Source organism: Camelina sativa, chromosome 13 (genome assembly GCF_030686135.1).
Source record: "Camelina sativa cultivar CO46 ecotype springtype chromosome 13, ASM3068613v1".
Classification (NCBI taxonomy): Eukaryota; Viridiplantae; Streptophyta; class Magnoliopsida; order Brassicales; family Brassicaceae; genus Camelina; species Camelina sativa.
In genome coordinates, this window is record NC_141892.1 from 10,392,459 (window position 1) to 10,414,269 (window position 21,811).

At 35.7% G+C, this 21,811-nt stretch overlaps 2 protein-coding genes and 2 pseudogenes across 2 annotated transcripts; all 4 read left to right on the forward strand.

The window, feature by feature from the left end:
• The first annotated feature begins 4,813 nt into the window (after positions 1-4,813).
• Positions 4,814-5,607, forward strand: LOC147929371 (GDSL esterase/lipase At4g10955-like; annotated as a pseudogene).
• A 4,756-nt stretch (positions 5,608-10,363) lies between these two features.
• On the forward strand, positions 10,364-13,222 carry LOC147929372 (uncharacterized). The gene is made up of 7 exons (XM_087480587.1): positions 10,364-10,580; positions 10,815-11,308; positions 11,411-11,587; positions 11,672-11,878; positions 11,987-12,181; positions 13,004-13,101; positions 13,195-13,222. Exons 1-7 carry the CDS (start codon positions 10,364-10,366, stop codon positions 13,220-13,222), a joined length of 1,416 nt encoding a protein of 471 aa, XP_087336713.1.
• LOC104736435 (GDSL esterase/lipase At4g10955) lies at positions 12,846-14,721 on the forward strand. Its single transcript, XM_087480445.1, has 4 exons — positions 12,846-13,101; positions 13,195-13,325; positions 13,498-14,119; positions 14,246-14,721. Exons 2-4 carry the CDS (start codon positions 13,264-13,266, stop codon positions 14,600-14,602), a joined length of 1,041 nt encoding a protein of 346 aa, XP_087336571.1. The 5' UTR covers positions 12,846-13,101; positions 13,195-13,263; the 3' UTR covers positions 14,603-14,721.
• A 2,323-nt stretch (positions 14,722-17,044) lies between these two features.
• LOC104738139 (GDSL esterase/lipase At4g10955-like) lies at positions 17,045-21,744 on the forward strand (annotated as a pseudogene).
• Positions 21,745-21,811: the final 67 nt, after the last annotated feature.

Here is a 21,811-nt window from a genome sequence, read left to right on the forward strand (position 1 = left end):
TTTTTTCACCTCTTGTCTTGTCTTGTAAAGTCTATAGTTGCCCATTATGAAAAAACAAAAATAAAATAAAAAAGTGGCAGCAGATAGACATGTCGTGTTTCACGACCGTCTCAAACTACTTTGAAACCTTGTTTTAATTTTTTAGTTTTTTTTTACGATATGTTATATTTAAATTCGATTTTACCAATTTGAGAAAACTTTACAGTCTACACCCATTTCGAGAATGGATTTTTTTTTTTTTGGATAGGAAAAGTGGAGTGGTCCCATTTCATCCGATGTTTTTAATTCCAGCCATTTCATAGGAACGACATTTCCACAATATTGTGTACTGTTTTGTGTTTGTTCTTTTGACTTCAACATATATTGCATGTGCTTTTCGGATTTATATATAAATAACATTTCATAATTAATGATACAAAATTTTGACAAAAAAAAAAAAAATTAATGATACAAATAAAAATAAAAGATAAGATCCACATCTCGATCGGTTCTATGGTCTAAATTGGTTTGTTTTTTGATAGGAACAATATTATGTACCACCCAACCTCATTGGTGTTATGCATGTTTGATTCAAAATGTTTATACAATGGAATGAGATAATCAAAGCAATCGGTGTAGTTAGGGTTCCGTCTCATTAGCCACAGCCTTGGTGGGAGTGTTTCGACTTCACTATATATATGAAACCATAATTGACGCACCTGAAGGCTCCATGAAACGGCGCTGTGTTCCAATTTCCAAAACGTGATCAATTTATCGAATACCCACAATTCGATACCTCCGCGTTAAGTGGAGTCCTAAGTCTTAATTTAATATTAATATCGAGGCAATATATATTCGGCTGTCTCACGTGCCACAGATTCTGCAACAATAAAATCTCATACCTCACATCGTTACATAGATAAATATTAGAAGAGGAGTACGGGTAGATATTCTTATTGTATTTTTAAAAAGTTTAAATAAATATAACATATATGTTATATTTTCTCTGTTTTATATTATTTGTCATTCTAGATAATTTCACACATATTAATAAAACAATTAAATTTTGTTTTATCCCTCATTAATATATTATTTCATTTGATATAAATAATTAATAGGCTAAAATTTAGGGGTAAAACTGAAAATTTGATCGATAAAATTGCATCGTAAATACAAAACGACAAGTAATAAAAATCAAAAAATTAACTCTAGAATGAAAAATAAAATAAACGGAGGGAGTAAATTCTATATTGTTATTTTTATTAGATGTCATGAAAATATGTTCATGTATGTCGATTTGGTATAATTGATTATTACCTTGTTAATTCAGTAAGTTTTATATATTTTTTACCTTGATAAATTTGTGTGAAAATCATAAGATACTTGTTTTGATGATTATAATGAAATAATTTCTTTAGAGATTTGATAAGATGTGCACCCGTTTTATAAGTTTGACAACTCGTCCCGCGGACCCCACTAGCCCACCGCTAGCCGCTCCAAACGGGCTCTAAGCTGGCCCTGCAGGGCATCGATCCTAACCCCCACTGTAGATATCCATATCCACCAATAGGTTATTGGTTCGAGGAACGCCTGGCGCACCAATAACCTACTGGTGGATTGGGATATACACAGTGATGGGTTAGGATTGATGCCCTGCATGGCCAACTTGGAGTCTGTTTGGGCGGCTTGCAGTGGGCTAGCGGGGTCTACGGACGGTCTGTTGGGACGGCTAGCGGTGGACTAATGGGGTCTGCAGGACGGGTTGTCACAATAAGCAAACTAGATAAGGCCCGCGTTATTACGGAGGTAAAATTTTTTTAAAATTATTGAGAATAATTGAGTAGTAATAGACTTGTTTTTAGATTTTTTATTGTAACATTTTAATATTAAATATGAACTTCGCATATTTCATTTTAATACTCTCTCAGCTCTATTATATAAGAGTTTGAAGGCTTTTTGCATTATTTTATAATATTTTCTCAAATTTCTATGTACAATTTTTATTAATATATCAATTTATGACTATTTGAACTATGCAATATATTTTTTCGGGAAAACGATCTATTTTCCCACAAAAAGTATCACATCAAGCTAGATAGAGCTCAATCATTGATCAACAGAAAAAAATCATTATGTTCTTTTTTTCTTTTAATTTGTTTTAGTTAATTTAATTCGCTTTAAATTATGTTATATTTGTTTTATTATTTTATTTAGTTGGTTTAGTAATTAGTGAATCGAGAAAAACCGATGTTTGTGGGTAATTAGTGAAAACTATGTTTCAAAGGAGATACAAATCTTAAACTATGGAGTTTGAGAGATATGGATTGAGAAATATTTTCTTGAAGATATATAACACGTGGTAATAGATTGAGCTCAATTGGTGACAACTTGTCTGTGAGAAGGTTGTTAAAGGGTGGGAACCAGGGTTCGAGGAACGCCTGGCGCACCAATAACCTATTGGTGGATTGGGATATCCACAGTGATGGGTTAGGATCGATGCCTTGCAGAACCAGCTTGGAGTCCGTTTGGGCGGCTAGCGGTGGGCTAGTGGGGTCCGCGGGACGGGTTGTTACAGTAAATGACATAATATTTATTGTTCCAAAAATTCTTATAGGACATAGAGTACCATTTAAATATCTATAATATCGTAATAAACCATATTTTAAGTTTAATTATACATTTCATCTTTTTGCATATAACTAAAATTTTTATATCAAACACAATTAATAAATCATATCAAGTCTATATCTTAATAAGAACTGAAAATAAAAATTAACAAAATATAATTCGCAATAAAACTGAATCAAGATATTTAAGATATATTTTTTATGTTGTTATCTCATAAGTACTAATTTTAACTAATTTCATAATCAATTTTAAATAAGTGAAAGTTATAAAATAAAAACATATATAAAGATATATAGACATTACCATCAAATTAGTGAAGATTCATTCCTATAAATTATAATATATTTCGTATTATCTTATGTTTTAACATATGCATTACAAAAATACATGTGTTCAAATTATAAAATCAAACATAAAAATATGAATAATATCCTTGAATCAATTTTTTAAAAAATGATACAGATTAATATTTGAAATTTTTTTAATCTAAAATAAATTTCATTGTTAGACATTCAGTTTAGTAATCACATTTAACTATCTATTTCATCTTAAAACCATAATTCACTTCTTCATGTATTAGAGTTAAAATTTTAATAAAAAAAACTAATATGAGCATCATATGAGATAATATGTATATTGGTTAGTATTTTAAATTTAACAATAAAAAATCAGTAAAAATCAGTTAACATCCACAATATTATTCTACTAGATGTTGTAATTTCATAAGTAATACTTTTGTCAGTTTTCATCAATTAACCAAAAATTCATTTCTACAAAGTCAGTTTTTCTATTTTTCTTTCAGGTTTCTCATAATACTACATGCATTAAAATCTTTAAAATAAAACATGTAAAACTATACTAATACACATCATGTATTGATTTTTTTTTTAATTTCATTACTCTTTCAAGGTTTTGTGTGCTTACTTACAATAAAAATTTATATTACAACAATAAATACAATTTATATTCGACTAAATTTATGTTAAATAACTTATGCTATTCTTTTTAACTTTGTTATTCATTATTTATTTATTAATATACATGTTTGATTAATTTCGTTTTTGTTAACACATGTCAAATTTTATCGAGAATACATGTATAATATAATTAGAAAATATATTGATTTTGTTAGTCTTCCTTTTTGATTTAGAAAAATATTTTTTTTTATAATATAAAGATGTAAAATTCTGTAAATAAAATTAGACACGTGTCATGATCTAATCAATATATTTGACATGTGTTACTATCTTGTTAATGAGCAACTTTGACATTTTTAAAAATATAAACATAGAAAATTTTGTAAATAGAATTAGACATGTGTCGACATCTAATCAATATATTTGACACGTGTCACGATCTTGTTAATGAGTAATTTTGTCATCAAAATTTATATAATAAGATAATATATATATATATATATTTCTAATATTACAAATAATAACTTTAAGTTATGGTATTTATTAACGTGGCCAAAGTTTATTATATAAATCTTACAAATAGAATGTTATTAAGCAAATGTACTTTGTTTTAATAATAAGGAGATAATATTATTGATTTTTCATGCATGTTAGAAATCACTTAAGCACAATATATATTTCCAAGAAGAAAAATATTTGGTTCAACCCTCCTCTTAGTTAATCAATAAAAATATAACAATATGACATGTCATATTATATATATATATATATAATAAATAAAATTAAAGAAGCAAACACAAGCAATCAACTATACTGTAAAACCTCTATAAATTAATAAAGTTGGGACCATGAAAATTTATTAATTTAAAGAGATTTTAATTTATCAAGAAATTAATAATTATTAATTTATATAGAGATTTTCCTAATTTGGTAATTTTTCAAAAGAAAATTTTAAAACAAGATTTAACTAATAGAACTAATCTTTTTATAAAATGAAAAATATTAGAAATAAACTCTAACAAAAATTAGTGTGTATATATATACATATATTTTGATATTTTAATGTAATTGTTAACTTATATTATTGATGAGACCATATCTTTTAATTATTAACTTATATTATTGATGGGACCATATCTTTTATAAAAGATTTTCAAAAAAATTATTATCATATTATTTTAACGAATTGTGTCCAAAATTACACTTGCACAACTTGGAACCGAAAAAATATATTAATTTATAGCGATTATTAATTTAACGAGTATTAATTTATAAAAATTCTACTGTATATGGCTTGCTGGGCAGCCACCCTAGGTTTGCTTGCTGGAAAGACCATGACAAGTTTTGGATTCCTCTTCGAAAGTTACATATTCAACCCACCCATCTAGTGTATTCCTCTAGAGCAGCTACCTGGAGGAGATATGATTAAAGCTATGTTTCAAATCGCCAAGAGTGTTATCAAAGCCACGATAGCCATGGCCTTAGCCGATCACCAGGTATACTAAAATCATCTTTGTAAGAAACTAAAATGTTTGCTCTACTTAAGAATCAAGATATATAACTGATTTGATAATATAATTATGGTGGTTCAGTCATTAAGGCCAAAATATCTAGTGCAACTAGTTTGTAGTTGATTTTCTTACAAGAAACCATTTGTCTTAATTTATGACTCTAAAAGTTATATAGGTTCAAGAAGACAATCCAAAAACAACATCATGGATAACTTATCTATATGTTAACCAAGAGATCCAATCTTTGCTTACTTCAGACCCAAACCTTCATGTCTGAGATAGGAGCAAGCAAAATCGATAGAACCAGTTCATGAAAATCAGTTAGAAGTCTATTGGTCAGAAGAAGAGGAAAAGCATGATCATCGTCGGATTTGTCAACGTAACCTTTTCACCTTCTTCCATTAGCAGATATGACTGTAAACAATAACAAACCGACTAAATCTACGACAGCTCATGGACTTCACCAATGGTGGGAGCGAGACTCGGCCATGAGGAAAAATTGGGAAAGCTGTTGCATTAGGCGTTGGCATAAAGGCAAACTGGGACAGCTAAAAAAATTGACACTACAATAAACAATAAAAATGAGTGTCACTTTTGGTTTGGTTCCAAATCCTCAGGTGATTTTCAGTTCCAAATCCTCTATCTACCCTTTTCCACTTCTTCTATTATTTTGGTTTCCTTTTTTATTTTGTGTTTGCTCTATGTTCCAATGTTTTATTGTCCCTTTCTTTTGATTTGCTTCTTTTTTTTTCTTTTTTTTTTGTCTTTTCCATGTAATGGTTTATTATGATATAAAGTAAACTGCTTTTCACAAAATAATGTATAAATATAATCGTACGATTAATTAATTAAAATTGTACTATAATTAACAAATTTATAAGTGATAATTAAAATCTTACCATGTTTAAATAATTGGGTTGACGCCTCTTATGTATTATTGAATTCAAAAGATATTCCCAAAAATACTACTACTAAGTTTTATGTTCCAAATATACTACAACACACACAAAAAATGTTTTTTATAGGTTTTAGAATTTCTTTCGGATTCGCGTTAAATTTAGGGCATAGTTTTAAAATGATAAGATTTACTATAATGTTATTCATGTTGTGACTGGGTTATAATTTGTTTGATGGCTGATTTAATTAGTGGCTGAGTTATAATTTGTTTGGTGGCTGACTTGCCACTTCGGACGCATCATCCATGTTGTTACACCCCACTCCCAAAATACACCCAAAAGAAGTACAAATTTGCGTAGCTATTCACATTTCTCTCCTGACCTGAAGAAGGGAAAAGAGAAAGGGGTGAGTAAAACGAGTTTACCTAGTGAGGAGATCAACTCTGCCCACTGGTCATATATCAAACACGTTACAAACATAGACACGACCATTACTTAGCATAGAATCAGAATGTCTAACCATCAAACAATCATCACATCGACGATATGCAACACAAAACTCATTTATACTATTCTTTATCATGCAATCATGCAACTTAAATATCACACTCAGAGCAAGGCCCTTGCGGCACAACCACTCCCACACTTAGAGCAAGGCCCTTATGGCACAACTACTCCCACACTAACATTCTCATTCTCGTTCTCATGCATATGCTTATTCCATTCATAAACTTGTCTTAACATATATCCTCAAACATTAACATCACACTTTCAAGTTACTAACAAGCTAAATTCATCAAGTAATCACAAACCACCCAAAGACTATTCTTAAGCCTATACTTAGCAACTATCAAAGAATATATAAGGAAAGAGGCTGCTGCATAACCGCAAATACCACCCTCACCTGACTTTGAGCTGGCAAGAACTGGAAGGAAAGGCTGAAGCAGCTAGCAACAATCTGAAACTTTTCCGGTGATAATGATGGCTCAGGTGGCTTTCCTAACACCCCTTCTATCTGTAAAAACCGTTGAAGTGGCTTGAACTGCTTAGGTATCGCCGGAATTCTTCCACCAAACCTCAAGTCGAAAATGAAAACTTGATAGTAGGATTTTCACCCAGGGTATCAATTCCCTATGCAGTTGTAGTACAAAGGGTTATCAATCCAAATGGTTGTTTTTGCTAGCAGGAAGGATGCAATCAGAACTATGCAAGTCAAGCCTAGCAATAGTTTGGTTTGATCTAACAATCCTAAAATAAACTAAGGAAAGCGAATGAAGAAGAGCCACACGACCTAAGCACTCGATGCAAGCATTCGAGTATACGATCGGGTGGAGTGATCGTGTAAAGAAAGAAAATATGAACAGTTGGAAGGGCTACTCGAAGCAGGTGATCGTGTACCTGTTCGAGTAAGTGATTGAGTAATGAATAAAAATACAAACAATATAAAAACGAAAGCTCCTAAGGATGGGGTACTCGGCTCCTAAGTGTTCCTAACCAGTACGGATGTCCTACATGCCTCAAGAAGATATTTCCTAGACAATGAATCTCTAAAATCTTGTTAAAACACTCTCGTGATAGAAACAATCAACCTTAATCACTTCCCTACCCAACTCTCGTTAAACAAACATGACCAAGCAGGCAATAAAAACCGAACCATTATTGTCAATAAACCCCTTACTCATCCAATCTCTTAGGATAAGTGAGAAAATCTCCAGTATTGGTTGATTCAAGCATTTCATCTACACCTCTCGATGGTAAAACAGCATAGATAATCGAAAATTGCATTATATTAAAAGTAGAAGTAGAGTAGAAGAGTATAGAGTAGAAATCTAAGAGAAAAATGCAAAAAGAAATAAAATAAATCCTAACAAAAGTGAAAAGAGTTTTGATTCGCTCTCGTTCTCTCCCAGAAGCTCTCGCTCTCTGTTTTGAGGGTCTGCGGCGTGCTAGTGCGAGTGAAAGAAGAGGGGGGTTTATATATGGAAACCCATTAACCCTACCTTCCCAGTCCTGCCCGAGGGTCTACATGATGTGGTACACGAGGATGTGGTCGAGTTCGTCCTAGGGTAGATCCTTGGGTTGTTCTTCATGCTTTTGGATCCTCCTCGATCGTGTTGAGGTTCAAACTTTTTCTTCCAGCTCGATGGCTCCTTCGGGTACATGCCCGGGTAAGTCCTTGTTTTTCCCATTTGAGGCTCTTAAGCACCTGTTTTCATCCAAAATATGCAACTGCAAAAATGCAACACCCTAAATGGCCTAAAAGTGAATTCCTACAGTTAATGACCTAAAAATGCTAAGTTAAGGGTATGAACAATGCAAAATATGGACAAAAAAGGATGCTAAAAACATGTAAATAAGAGAGTTATCAAAACTCATAATAAATAACCGAAAGTTGATACTTCTTCCTTGCAGCAGGATCTAGCCAACGATACCAAAAGCGTGATCTGGGTCCTTCAGATCCGACGGTAAACGGATCACCAAAACCCCTAATTGACAATGTTTCTGAATATCTCTACTTCACTTAATGAAACCGGTGTTAAAAGATGAAAACGAGACGTCTGACCCTTCTCCCCGCTTAACTTGAACCGAAAAAGAAAAGGAAACACAACTTCAACTCTTGATCACTAACGATGGCGATGAAGGATTGAAACCAAGGAGATCTGATGCTTTAGGGTTTTGTGTTTTCTATGCAAAGAAGCAGCTGGTGGTAGAGGGAGATATATACACTGTATATATACATTTGTACACAAGCGCACGTAGGTTTTGCGATCAAAGTTGCTGGGCCCTTAGTGGGCTGGATTGGTTCTCACACATGTCAGCATTCCATATCATCATCTTCTCCGGAAATACGAAACATCGTTCCTTCGACCTCCATCTTCTTCACCTGGATCAAAAGTGAAGTTTTTTACCTTCTTTTTCACCTTATTCTTTACCTTGTTTTTCAGCTTGTTCTTCACTTCTTAATTTTTCTCATTCTTCTTCATTTTCTTTCATAGATCTAGTTCTGTTAATTGTTGTTTCTCGTAATTGGGTAAAGAAACACAAATATGTATTTAACATCGATGAAGAGGGAGTAGAGTTGTGCAGATATATGCGGAAACAATGCACGACAAGCTTGTGAAGCTTGTTCTCGTTGATTACGGATTGAACGCGAGGAAAGATATATGAAACGGCTAATAAGCCAGCCACGAAGCATTATAACTCAGCCGTCATACGAGACCTTTCGTCTTCCTTTAAGTATTATAACTCAGCCATGGAATAATATAAATCAGACGCTCCTTGTCAATAATGACGTGGAATCGTTTGCTGATGTGTATTTTTTAAATATTTTCGGAATTAAAAATAACAAATAAACCGAAGGGGTAAATTGTAACTAGATTCAAAACACTAAATATCTGAGCAATTTTTAAAAAATTATTAGATATTAGGAATAAACCAACTTTTGGAGTAATCTGAGTAATTCTTTCTTAAAATTAATTATTAATTGTTGATTACTTTTTTTTAAAAAATAGCCAAGAATTATGTTTACTCTTTATACATGCACATACTATTAAATTCTACCATTGAATATCAATAAAAGTACAAATGTTCATTCGAAATGTTCAATGGTAACATGTTTGGACTAATTGGTTAGGTTTGTATTAAAAGCAGGATATTTATTCTAATCTAATGTCGTTGACAAAAAATGTGTATATTTGTAGTTTTATATTTTAAATTATAATGGACATAAAACATGACAAATACTACGAAACAAGATATTTGAATTATCCTCTCCAATATGAATTATCCTCTCCAATATAATGGACATAAAACATGACAAATACTACGAAACATGACTCAATCGGTTTTTGTCACAGGACAGTTAATTTCGGATAATATCCTGATTGTTGAAGAGATGTTTCACGGGTGACGTAGTAACCCGTCGTGTAAAGGGAAATTTATAGCGATAAATACCGATAAGAGTAAGGTGTATGATAGGGTCAAGTGGGCCTTTGTTGAGGCACTAATGCGAAAAATAGGGTTTGCGGAAACATGAATTGCTTGGATTATGTTCTGTGTCACTTTGGTTGAGTATAAAGTTCTTTTGAATGGCCAATCAAATGGGTTGATAGTCCCGGAGAGAGGTCTACGACAGAGGGATCCTTTGTCCCCTTACTTGTTTATATTGTGTACGGAAGCTTTGATTGCCAATATACGGAAAGCGGAGAGGGAAAAAATAATCACAGGAATTAAAGTGGCGCATAAATGTCCGCCTATAACGCATTTGTTGTTTGCCGATGATAGTCTTTTCTTCTGTAGGGTTGACAAGGAATAATGTAAGGCCATTTTGGATATTTTAACACAATATGAGTCGGTTTCGGGGCAGCAAATAAATTTTGCCAAATCTTCGCTACAGTTTGGTCATAAGGTCGATGAGGACAAAAAGGCGGAGATGCAAGGGGTTCTAGGGATTACAAATTTGGGTGGTATGGGATCTTATCTCGGTTTACCAGAAAGTTTGGGTGGGGCAAAAACAAAGGTTTTTGCCTATGTTCGGGATAGGATGCAGAGTCGGACGAATGGTTGGACAGCAAAATTGCTTTCAAAAGGGGGAAGGGAAGTGATGATACAGTCTGTGGCGACTGCAGTTCCGACGTTTGTGACGTCATGTTTCCGGTTACCGAAGACAATTACATTCAAACTAACTAGTACAGTGGCAAATTTTTGGTGGAGTTCCAATGGCCAAACGAGAGGCATGCATTGGTTAGCTTGGGAAAGGTTGTGTGTTAGTAAGCAATTGGGGGGGGGGGGTTAGGATTCAGGAATGTTGATGATTTTAACTCGGCTTTGTTGGCTAAACAATTGTGGCGACTGTTTGAGGTTCTAGACTCGCTGTTTGCCAGGGTTTTTAAAAGTAGGTACTATAGGAATACACACCACTGGATCCAATTCTGCCTTACTCTCCATCGTATGGGTGGAGGAGTATTTGTTCTGCTCGCTCTCTGTAAACAAAGGACTTCTTAAAAGGGTTGGCACAAGAGATTCCATCTCAGTATGGACTGACCCCTGGATACCGGCTCAATTCCCGAGACTAGCAATATGCAAGGGTCCTTTTAAGGATCCCAGTCTCCAATTGACTCACTTAATTGATCGTCGAACAAATACTTGGCGTATGGACATGCTCAACGAGCATTTTGATCCCCTGGATGTCGCTTTAATAAGGGCATTACCTTTACAAAGCATTCAAAGGGAAGACCAGTTAGGTTGGCATTATACGAAAAATGGAAAATACATAGTTAAGTCTGGTTACCTTTTGGCTCGTCGGGAAGTACCTAGAACTTTCCAAGCACCTGGTTGTGGACCGGAGATTACCTCCCTCCTGGCCAGTGTTTGGCAGGTTCATTGTCCACCAAAAATTCAACATTTTAAGTGGCAAGTTTTATTGGGGTGTATTTCGGTCTCGGCAAATTTGAAAAGGCGGGGCATTACCTGCGATCAGGGCTGTGCACGGTGTGGTGCTGAGGAGGAAACGGTAAATCCTGCCATATTTGTTTGTCCTCCGGCTCGACAGGTTTGGGCTTTGGCAAACGTACCAGTGGGGGCTATTTCCTTTCCCACAGAGTCCATATATGCAAATGTGGATAATTTTCTGGGCAACAATAACCCTGCGTCTCAGGTTTCAGTGTTCCCCTCGCTTATGTGGTATATTTGAAAAGCAAGGAATGCACGGGTTTATGAAAATATTGTTGAGTGTCCTTAGGATATTGTCTTGGTAGCGGAAGGTGAGGCTTTGTCGTGGCAGCAGCCTCAGGTGGAGAGTGAGGATATGGATTCGACCTCTATCACTCTCGCTCCAGACCCCCAACCGAGGGTAGCCACTGCTAATCTTCCTGCGTCTTTTTCGGGTTATCGTTGTTTCGTCGATGGATCATGGAAAGTGGGTGACCCGCTCGCTGGTGCGGGATGGGTTTGTTCGTCGTTTCAGGACACGCCGCCATTTTGAGGAGCCACTAATTTTCGATGGAGTCTCTCCCCCTTACATGCAGAAGTAGAAGCTTTCATCTGGGCGATGCAGTGCATGATCGAACATGATTTCAGAGATGTGGCGTTCTTTACAGACTGTTCAGACTTGGTGAAGATGGTGTCTTCTCCTGCGGACTGGTCAGCTTTCTCGGCGTATCTTGACGACATCAAGATTGGCAAGAAAGAATTTTCATCATTCTCTTTATCTTTTATCTCTAGAAGTGCAAATGTAATTGCGGATTCTCTGGCATGCAAAGGGCGTGTTTATCCGCATCATGTTTTGTTTGTAAACAATTTCCCTCCCAATTGGCTCGTTTGAACTAATCTTTTGACAAAAAAAAAAAAAAAAAGAAATATCCTCTCCAATTATAATATTGTAAATAAACTTACATAAAACATATATCGTTTCATAATTTTATTTATGAAGAAAAACCAATTTCATCAATATTTTGTCTTTATTTTTTAAGAATTGTGGACTAAGTTTTCATTTCTCTAGAGATAATGTGAGCAAAAGAGATTTCCACAATTTTTTTTTTGAAACTTCCTCTACCATTTCCTAATTCCAAGACTTTATGTAGTTTTCCCAATATGATATTTAGTTTTATCTAGGAAAGGTGTCTCAAAAGTCTTTAAAATTATATATAATTGAAAATCTTATAGAAAATAATTATAGGTGTAAGATGATAAAAGATAAATGATATTTTTATATTTTGCAAAACAATCTTGAAGATATATCCTTTTCCATGTGAAATTGAACTCACAATTTCCACAACAGTTTATTTTCCTACTCTCTTTTCAACAAAATAAAATAAATAGGAAATTGTTGTTGAAAGTGTGGGTAAATTCCCCATGGGGAGACACAACACAAGACATCTTTAAATATTGATCTTCCCTAGTTATATTTTGTTATCGTCACAATTTTTCTGTCTAAAAAAGGATATCACTTCCTCTTTTTCTCTAGGTTTGATAAAAGGAGTTTTCTTTATGTTATATTCAGTTAAATAATAAATGACTTGAGTTTTAGACCAGTCACTGTGTGTGTGTGTTTTTTTTTTTAATATTCGCTCAGATATCTTTCTTTCAAGGAATCATCAAGATTCAAGGGATCACTGTATGTCTTTTTGGTGGTTTCTTGAGTAGCCATCTCTTCAAGTTACAATACCTAGGGTACTTGATAATTTTGTATCTACAGCTATAAATCCGTTGGATAAGGAGTTTTTTTTTGTATCTTTTAATTAGCTTTACATTTTTCGTATGTAGTTGGGTTACTGTTAGTTCTAACCTATAAGCGATACGAAGAAGATCGACGAGTGTGAAGGAAGATCGCTGATGGCCTCCCGCAGAGAGATATTAAGCATTTCGGGTCCCCCTCCAATTCCAGTATTTGAATGGTAAAGCAATATTTAGGCCTATGTGTTCATTTTTTCTTTTGACTTCGACACTTTTGCATGTGTGTTTCGGATTTAAATATAAATAGTATTTCATAATGAGCATACAAATAACAATAATATCCATAGCTCTACTCGATTGATTTTATGCTATCATTGGTTTGTTTTTTAATAGGAACAATTTGTACCACCGAGCGTCGTTGATATCATGTTTGGTGCAAGGAGTCTACACAATCGAACGAGACAGACAACAAAACCGTTATGGTTCCAACGCAGTAGCTAGTCCTTGGTGGATGTTTTACAATTTCACGTTAATTCGACAACTTAGGGACTCATCTGACGGCTCCATATACGGTGCCGTTTTCCAAAACAACGTCACTTACCATAATACCCCCAACTCGATAGTACCTCCGCGTTACGTGATTGCGTTACGTGGAACAATCCTAACGCCACAAACTATGGCTTGTGATGTGAAACTTAACATCCGTTTCGCCTTCGAAAACCTCCACCGCGGGGGCAGGTTTATACAAGCCATTCAAGCAATCCAAAATCTGGTGACCACATGTGGAAACAGAGCTGTCTGGATCGCTGGACACTCTTTAGGAGCTGGCCTGGCACTGCTCGCGGGGAAGATCATGGCTATGTACGGATGCCCCATCGAAGCTTACATCTTCAACCCGCCTATCTCCTTGATTCCTCTAGAGCAGCTAGTTGAGAGTGAGGATCTTAAATGTGCGGTCAGACTCATCAGAGATATCGTCAAAGCCGGCATAGCTAGAGTCCTAGACCTTAATGAGGTATCTATGAAGCTTTCTATGAAATAATCAATAAAAATATATTGAAAATATTGTTACTATCAAATAAAATAGTAGAATATTAGAATTGATCTCCTCTTTGATACACTTATCTTGACATATATACAGGGTCAAGGAAGCCATCTATTTATGAATTTAGCTTCCTGGAGACCTCATTTGTTTGTGAACCAATCAGATCCAATCTGCTCAGAATATATTGGTTATTTCAATCACAGAGGCGATATGGGTGAGCTGCAACTCGGCAGGATCGAGAGGTTGGCTAGATACTCGATTAGGAAAATATTGTTCGGAGGGGGTGGAGAAAGTTCGTCGTCGTCGTATTCTTCAGAAGAGCATCTCCATTTTCTTCCGTCGGCCTTTGTGATGGTGAACACATTCATATCACCGGATTTTCAGACAGATCATGGGATTCATCAATGGTGGAATCCTATGCTCGGACATTATTCATACCAATTTAATGTATGATTTAAGCTTTCATTGCTTTAGTTATGTTTTCAGCTGAATCTTCTATACAAAACATTGTAAGGGATTTTTGGTTGCATGTCACGTCAGACTTTTTTTTTAAACTAAAATTTCCTTTTTAATCGTATAATTACTTTTCGCATTTACTCTTAAAGAACGCATAAAGTAAACAACACAGAGAGTTTGTTAACGGGGTTCAGATTTCCTACATCCCCGGGACCAAGTCCAGAACAAATCCACTAGAACAAGATTACAATTACAATCATAATTGTATATGATATCAAACACTAGCGGGGCGACGCCGCACACCTTGTGTGCATCTCTCTAGAATACCCTAAGGCGCACACCTCTTCGTGAAACGCTCTTTGGTTTTTTTAACAATTGCTCAACCCTAGAGTTGACAACTTTCCTATTCTAAACCGGTAAACTAACATATTTAGATAACTCCTAAATATAATTAATCCTAATTCCATAACTCGATAGGATTAGTTTAGCTTGCTCTCATGTTATCTTCAAGCTTATGCCAATATTCTCCCTCTTAAGCTTGAAATCATTTTTTTCCAAATCTCTCATGTCAATGAGATCTCCCATTTCTTTAAACTCATTTCTTAGCGCTTTAGTCAAGATATCTACCTTACCCTTACTTTGGGGAACATGCTCCACTTGCCCTTACACATTCTCCACACATTCTCTTATATCTCTGCAAAAATATTCATCGCTTTCATTCTCCCATGCTTATATCAAACAAGGTTAACCTTCTGAACCATCTTTAATAACCACAAACATCAGGTTCATTCCACATAGACATAATCAAGAGAGACTTTACCTTAGTCTTTCTAGTCTTTGTGACTGTAGTGAACACATCTTAGATTGATCTCAATCAGCTTCTCATAGAGTAATTTTTCATAGGGTTTTCTTCTCAAATAAGCTTGATATCTCCTTGCAAATTTCCTTTGAAAACTTTATGATAATCACTGAGAAGAACCTCTTCTCCTTTTCATCCAAAAGAAACATCAAATACTCCAACCTTAATGATGCAGATCATGTTGTGAGGTTTTTTTTCAACATCTCTACTTTTCCTCTGTAATCTCTTATAATCTCTTCAACCGCACAATCCTCTTGATGAACTTTGTAAATCACACATACCTGTTTACAAGACAAACAAGATTATCTTCTCTTCTGAAATTATGCTCTCCAATCTAGCCAATATATTTCTCCACAACTTCTTGTCTTGAGACAACTAAAATTCTGCCATAGTCATCACGTTTGATGCAGAGCATAATGGAGTAGTAATCCAACCCAGAAAATTATGAATTTTTGTGGGTATATCAACAACAGTCATATGAAGACACAAGAAAAAACAGATCACGATTTGCATTCACGGTTTGAAAGTTACGGCCACTTTCCCAGAATTGATCCGGAATGAAGCAACCTGCAAGCAGTCCAACTTTGAGACCAATTTCCCACTAAACCACAAGGAATCAGATAACGATCTTTATATCATTTGAACGATCTTGCTCTCAAGTTTTCAGAACACCTTTCAGACTTAAAAGCCGACATCTGTAACCAAAGGAAACAAGTACAAAGTATCAACCCGTTTCTCTCAGCATCGTTTCAATCCAGCACGAAGTATTTATTTGAGTTAACACTCTTCTTCATGAGGTGACATGAACATCAATAAACCAGATATTCCAATTAAGACAAGTTGCTCCACTTCAATCAACCTTGATGATTGTCGATACAATATTCAAGGCATATATCCCATGGTGAAATCAAACCTTCCTTTCTCAAATCTAATGCCTATTTCTTTCCTTTGTTAACTCGACCAGCCTCCAACTCTCTCATGTCTCGTCATTAATTCCTTTCCATCATATTTGACAATTTCAACGAAACTTGTAATAACTTGACCAACGTCTCCACGAATTTTTATCGATCACAAAACGCTTAAACAAATGGAATCTCAACAACATGGCCCACAAAATCAGTTGTTTGCTTCATCCTTTTTTTTAATATCGATAACATGATCAAACAGAAGATAAAGACTTTTGAATTCTCCAAGACTTTAGACTTTAGGCTATGTGTTTTGATCTACAGCTTAGTCGAACCAAAAAACCCAGCTTCTCTTCTTTGCAGCCACATCACACACTGATTTCGTTTAAGCTTACAATACTCACAACTTTTTTAAATCAGAAAAGTAATATCACATCACTTTCTTGCCTCTAATTCCAAGACCAACTGAAAGTGCCCATTGAGATCATCTCCACAAAATTTCAAGTTCACGTTATAGCGCCAAGCTCTATTTTTGATTGAAATTTCACGCTATAGCAACAAACTCCAGCCAAGAAAACAGTCCCTAGCAACCTGAAATTAAATTCACGATAACCGCAGGAGTTCTCTCAACTCTCCTGGCCATTCCTCTCTGAAAACACACTTTAGAGGTAACCAATGAAGCTCACAGTAATCTCTATAACTGTAACACCCATCCCGCCTTATTGGCCAAGACAAGGTGTTATTCAAATGGTCCAGCCAAAATGCTTCTTTCTCAAAGATAAAACTCTTCAATCATAAAACTTGTTCCATGTCTCATAAAGCTTTTAACCTTTGCCACTTAAATGTTGAAATTCATTTCTCCTTTCCCATGTCAGACCCAATATTAAAGAATTCTCATACACGCTGTATTTCCATTCAACCTCCGTTTGCCAACAAAACATTACAATGTCACCATTTATTTCATACAAATATGTCTCGGAAACACACCTATAAAACCACAACTAACCGTTAAAATCACGATCCCACCGTTGAATCTATAGCCAGTAGTACCGTGAAGATCCCCACGAAATATCAGCTCGATCGGGCAAGTTTTGGACTACCAATCGCTGTTCCAAGGAGACAACCTCGAATCCGATTTCTAGGGTTGCAGGTTCGGACTGTTTCAGATATTTCTTACGCAGGAAGCAACCCGCATAACTTCTTGAATATAACTCCGATCGAACTTCCGTCAGTTTGTACGAGCTCATGGCTTGGTATTGAACGCTATGGTAGTTTTAAATTGATAAACCGATGTCAAATCCGGCATCCGACGAGCCTCCAAAGTCGCCTCTTCAAACTGCTCTTATTTTCTTCTTAACTCTTTCTTGTTCTTCTTTTCTCCACCTTTCAGTTACTCCGGCGTTGCTCTTCCACCACCACCGAGGCTTTCCACAGCCATGACATGAATAAACAGACCCCACCAGTGTTCCCACAACCTCCATGGCGTCTACTTCTCTCCCCTCTCTACACATCCCATTCTCTCTCTCTCTCTCTCTTATTTTCTCCTCACGACTCTCTTTTCTCCTCCTCTCTCTTTCCAATAACAACATAACAAGAGCTTGTCCACTTCTGCTCAAGACACAAAGATCAAGTTGCTATGTTCTTCGGGTTTGGATTTGCGTTTCCCTTTTGACGGCTGCCACGTAGATAAAAACGCTTTTCACCGGCGTAGGAAAAATCCAGTGAGTATTCATCACCACAACATCTTTGTCATCATCCCTCTCTTGTAACTGAAAGCTCATCTTTGTAATTCGGTTTTTGTCTCCTCTTAATATAATCTGATTTCTGAACTCTAAATCACCTTTCTCTATTTTCTTCAATTCCACAAACACTCAACACACGCCTCATCATCTTTCGCTTTTTTTTGTTCACACATCCAGGATTTAACCTATTAGAAATTATATACCCAAGAGTTGGTTTCCTGCTCTGATACCAAATAAAGAACGCATAAAGTAAACAACACAGAGAGTTTGTTAACGGGGTTCGGATTTTCTACATCCCCGAGACCAAGTCCAGAACAAATCCACTAAAATAAGATATGATATGGAACACTAGTGGGGCGACGCCACACACCTTGTGTGCATCTCTCTAGAATACCCTAAGGCGTACACCTCTTCATGAAACGCTCTCTTGGTATTTATAACAATTGCTCAACCATAGAGTTGACAACTTTCCTATTTTAAACCGGTAAACTAACATATTTAGATAACTCCTAAATATAATTAATCCTAATTCTATAACTCGGTAGGATTAGTTTAGCTTGCTCCTCATGTTATCTTCAAACTTATGCCAACAACTCCAATATTTTTGAATAACACTATTCTTCTAAGTATAAATGTTATAAAATTGGAATCTAAATTTGAAGACCATTTTGTGAGTGCCTACGAAAGGCCATCAAGTTTTGGTAAATGGAGTGTACACACTAGAAAGGGACATGCTTGAGAAAGGGGTTGGTTCCGAGTCACTAGCCAAGCTTTGGTGGGATTTTTTTATTAGGAGATCTCGGAGATTATTAGGAGATCTCGGAGATTACGAAATGGAGTTAAATGAAAAGTTAATATTTGTGTAATATTCTCCTATTGCTAAATAAGTATATTTACCATTATTGAATATGTAAAAGAACTTGTTAGACAAGTTATATCTCTTGTTTAAATATAAGCCTAGATGCTAATGAATAAAATGAGAGAAACTATTTCACTACTAAGGTTTCCTCCAAATCTATCATGATATTAGAGCCTTGGTCCTAATTCATATGGGTTATGGTTTTGTTATTTTTCTTTTTTTTTAGAAAAAAAGGTTTTTTTTCTCTTCTTTAATCTGGTTCTTTCGTTCTTTTGCTCTTTTTTTTTTCAAAAACTTAAAAAAAAAAAAAGTGTTCGTCTCTTTCATAAGAGCTATGCGCACAATAGCACATGATTGTGTTTTTCGTATGAGTCTTCATTTGGTATCATCTTTCACTACTAACAAGATGGGCCACGAAGATAACTCGCAAGTGACGAATCCAACGGATACGATGCTGATCTGAGGATGACAAACTTTAATCTGACCATGACCACTACACAAGGTTCTTCATGAACAAGAAGTTCGAAGTTCGAAGAACGATATAAACTTGTGACTTTGTAATCAATGGAGATACACATTCTCCACCAAATCGATGACCTTATGGCGAGGTATAACGCCATTGATGACTCTATAGTGAGACTGAAGACCGTGAAGATGATGTGATGATGATCGTCCAATCTCATACATGTTACCACGTATGAGCTTTCGGGAGGGTATGACCTTATTGTGAATAGAGAGAATATGATTGATTATTATTGTTGTTGTATTATCAAATGGAATGATACAACTTTTATATAAGCACAAACCATAATCAAAGAACATAATTAAAGGGATTACATAGAATAATATAATTAATGTATATTAGAGTAATATATGGGATTTGAGTAATCATAGGTGATATGACGATACACTTTCCTTAATACTTATTCTCATCCATGAGTTGTACAATGGAGATGAAATCAGACTGAAATTCTTCAACATAAAAAACAGATTTCAAAAGCATATTTGATCCCAAAACAACTTTTCCTTATGTGCAAGATATTCGCTCCCTCCCATCAGCCAAAATGACAAGTACAGGCTCCATGGGTCGCACATTTGTAAGAACATCATAGTTACCCGTCAAATGATGAGACGTCCTTGTGTCTAATACCCAAGAGGGAGTAGAATACTTACCCCAAACCTTTTCGTGACTAGAGCTTGCTCCACCAGTTCCTCCAGCATTGAGAAGCTTCATTAGATGCTCCCATTGTTTGTCGTCAAGACCACTGACGCCATCACGGTCTTTGTCGGTGATTACGTAACGTGCACATACTGGAGGTGGCATTTGAGGGGCGTGAACCACATTGGCATAAGTCATGTTACGACCACAGCCACCCGATGAACCACCAGAATAATTTCCATGACCTCGTCCTTGTACCATACGACTCTTTGGGCGATCACCCCACCACTCCGGATAACCTACAACAGCAAAACAGCTATCCGATGAATGACCACTACGGTGACAATGTTTGCACACACGGCTGTTCCATCGTCAACACAAACAGACGAAAAACACGACCTCGTTGATGAACCGCATAGGCGGTGATGTCAGCCACATTATCCTCCTTTTTAACATTGTTCCTCAAATAGTCAAATCTTCCTCTTGACGAACAACATTTACACTTCCTCTAAAGGTTGAATCGACATACGTGAAACCACAGTCGACCTCACCGTGTTAAAGACTTCATCAATAATGGTAAATATACTTATTTAGCAATAAGAGAATATTACACAAATATTAACTATCCATTTAACTCAATCTCGTAATCTCCCAGATCTCTTAATATTTTTCAAATTCACTTTACTCGAAACCTTGCTGGATGACGATGCCTCCATATATGAAACCATTTTCGAATACAAACTTTATCAAAACACCCCAAATGTGAATGTTCCACATCATGTGATTTCCTTTCGCGGCACGATGCTAAAGGGAAAAACTTAGAAGTCTGATATGAAACTTAACCTCAAAATAAGCTTCAGCAACCTCCATCAAGGCGGCAGGCCTCTATGCATGCTGTAAAAGCAATATGCAATATGGTGGAAAAATATAGCGAGTCAACTATATGGCTTGCTGGACATTCGTTGGGAGCCGCACTAGTTTTGCTGGCTGGAAAGACAATGACAAGTGTTGTATTCCTCCTTGAAAGTTACATAAAAATGTGTTTCAAATTGCTAAAAGTGTTGTCAAAGCCATTGTAGCAATGGCCATAACCGATCAAAAGGTAACTAGTTTAGTTAATTATGGTGGTTTAGGCGTCATTAAGAAGTAAGAGCTCATCTTGTTTGTCAGAGTTTTCGAAGTTGATTTTCTTACTGTTTGTCTTATATAATTATAGGATCAAGACGATCCAAAAACAGCGTCATGGATACCTTACTTATATGTCAACCCAGCAGATCCAATATGAGCAGGATATATTGATTACTTAAGACACAAAAACTACATGTCTGAAATAGGTGCAGGCGGAATCCAAAGAACCGGTGCAAGAAAATCAGTTAGGAGTCAATTGGTCGGAAGAATTAGAGGAAAATCATCAATGTCGGATTTGTCAACGAAACCTCTTCACCTTCTTCCATTAGCAGATATGACTGTAAACAATAACAAACCAACTAAGTCTACGACAGCTCATGGGCTTCACCAATGGTGGGAGAGAGATTCGACCTTGCTCGCAAATTGGGAAACCTGCTGGATTAGGCCTTACCCTGAAAGCAAGTTGGAGCAATTAACCCTGCAATAAATTAACATTAACAGTGAGGGTCACTGGTCACATAATGGCTTTACGCCTTTTATATCTTGTTCAGGTG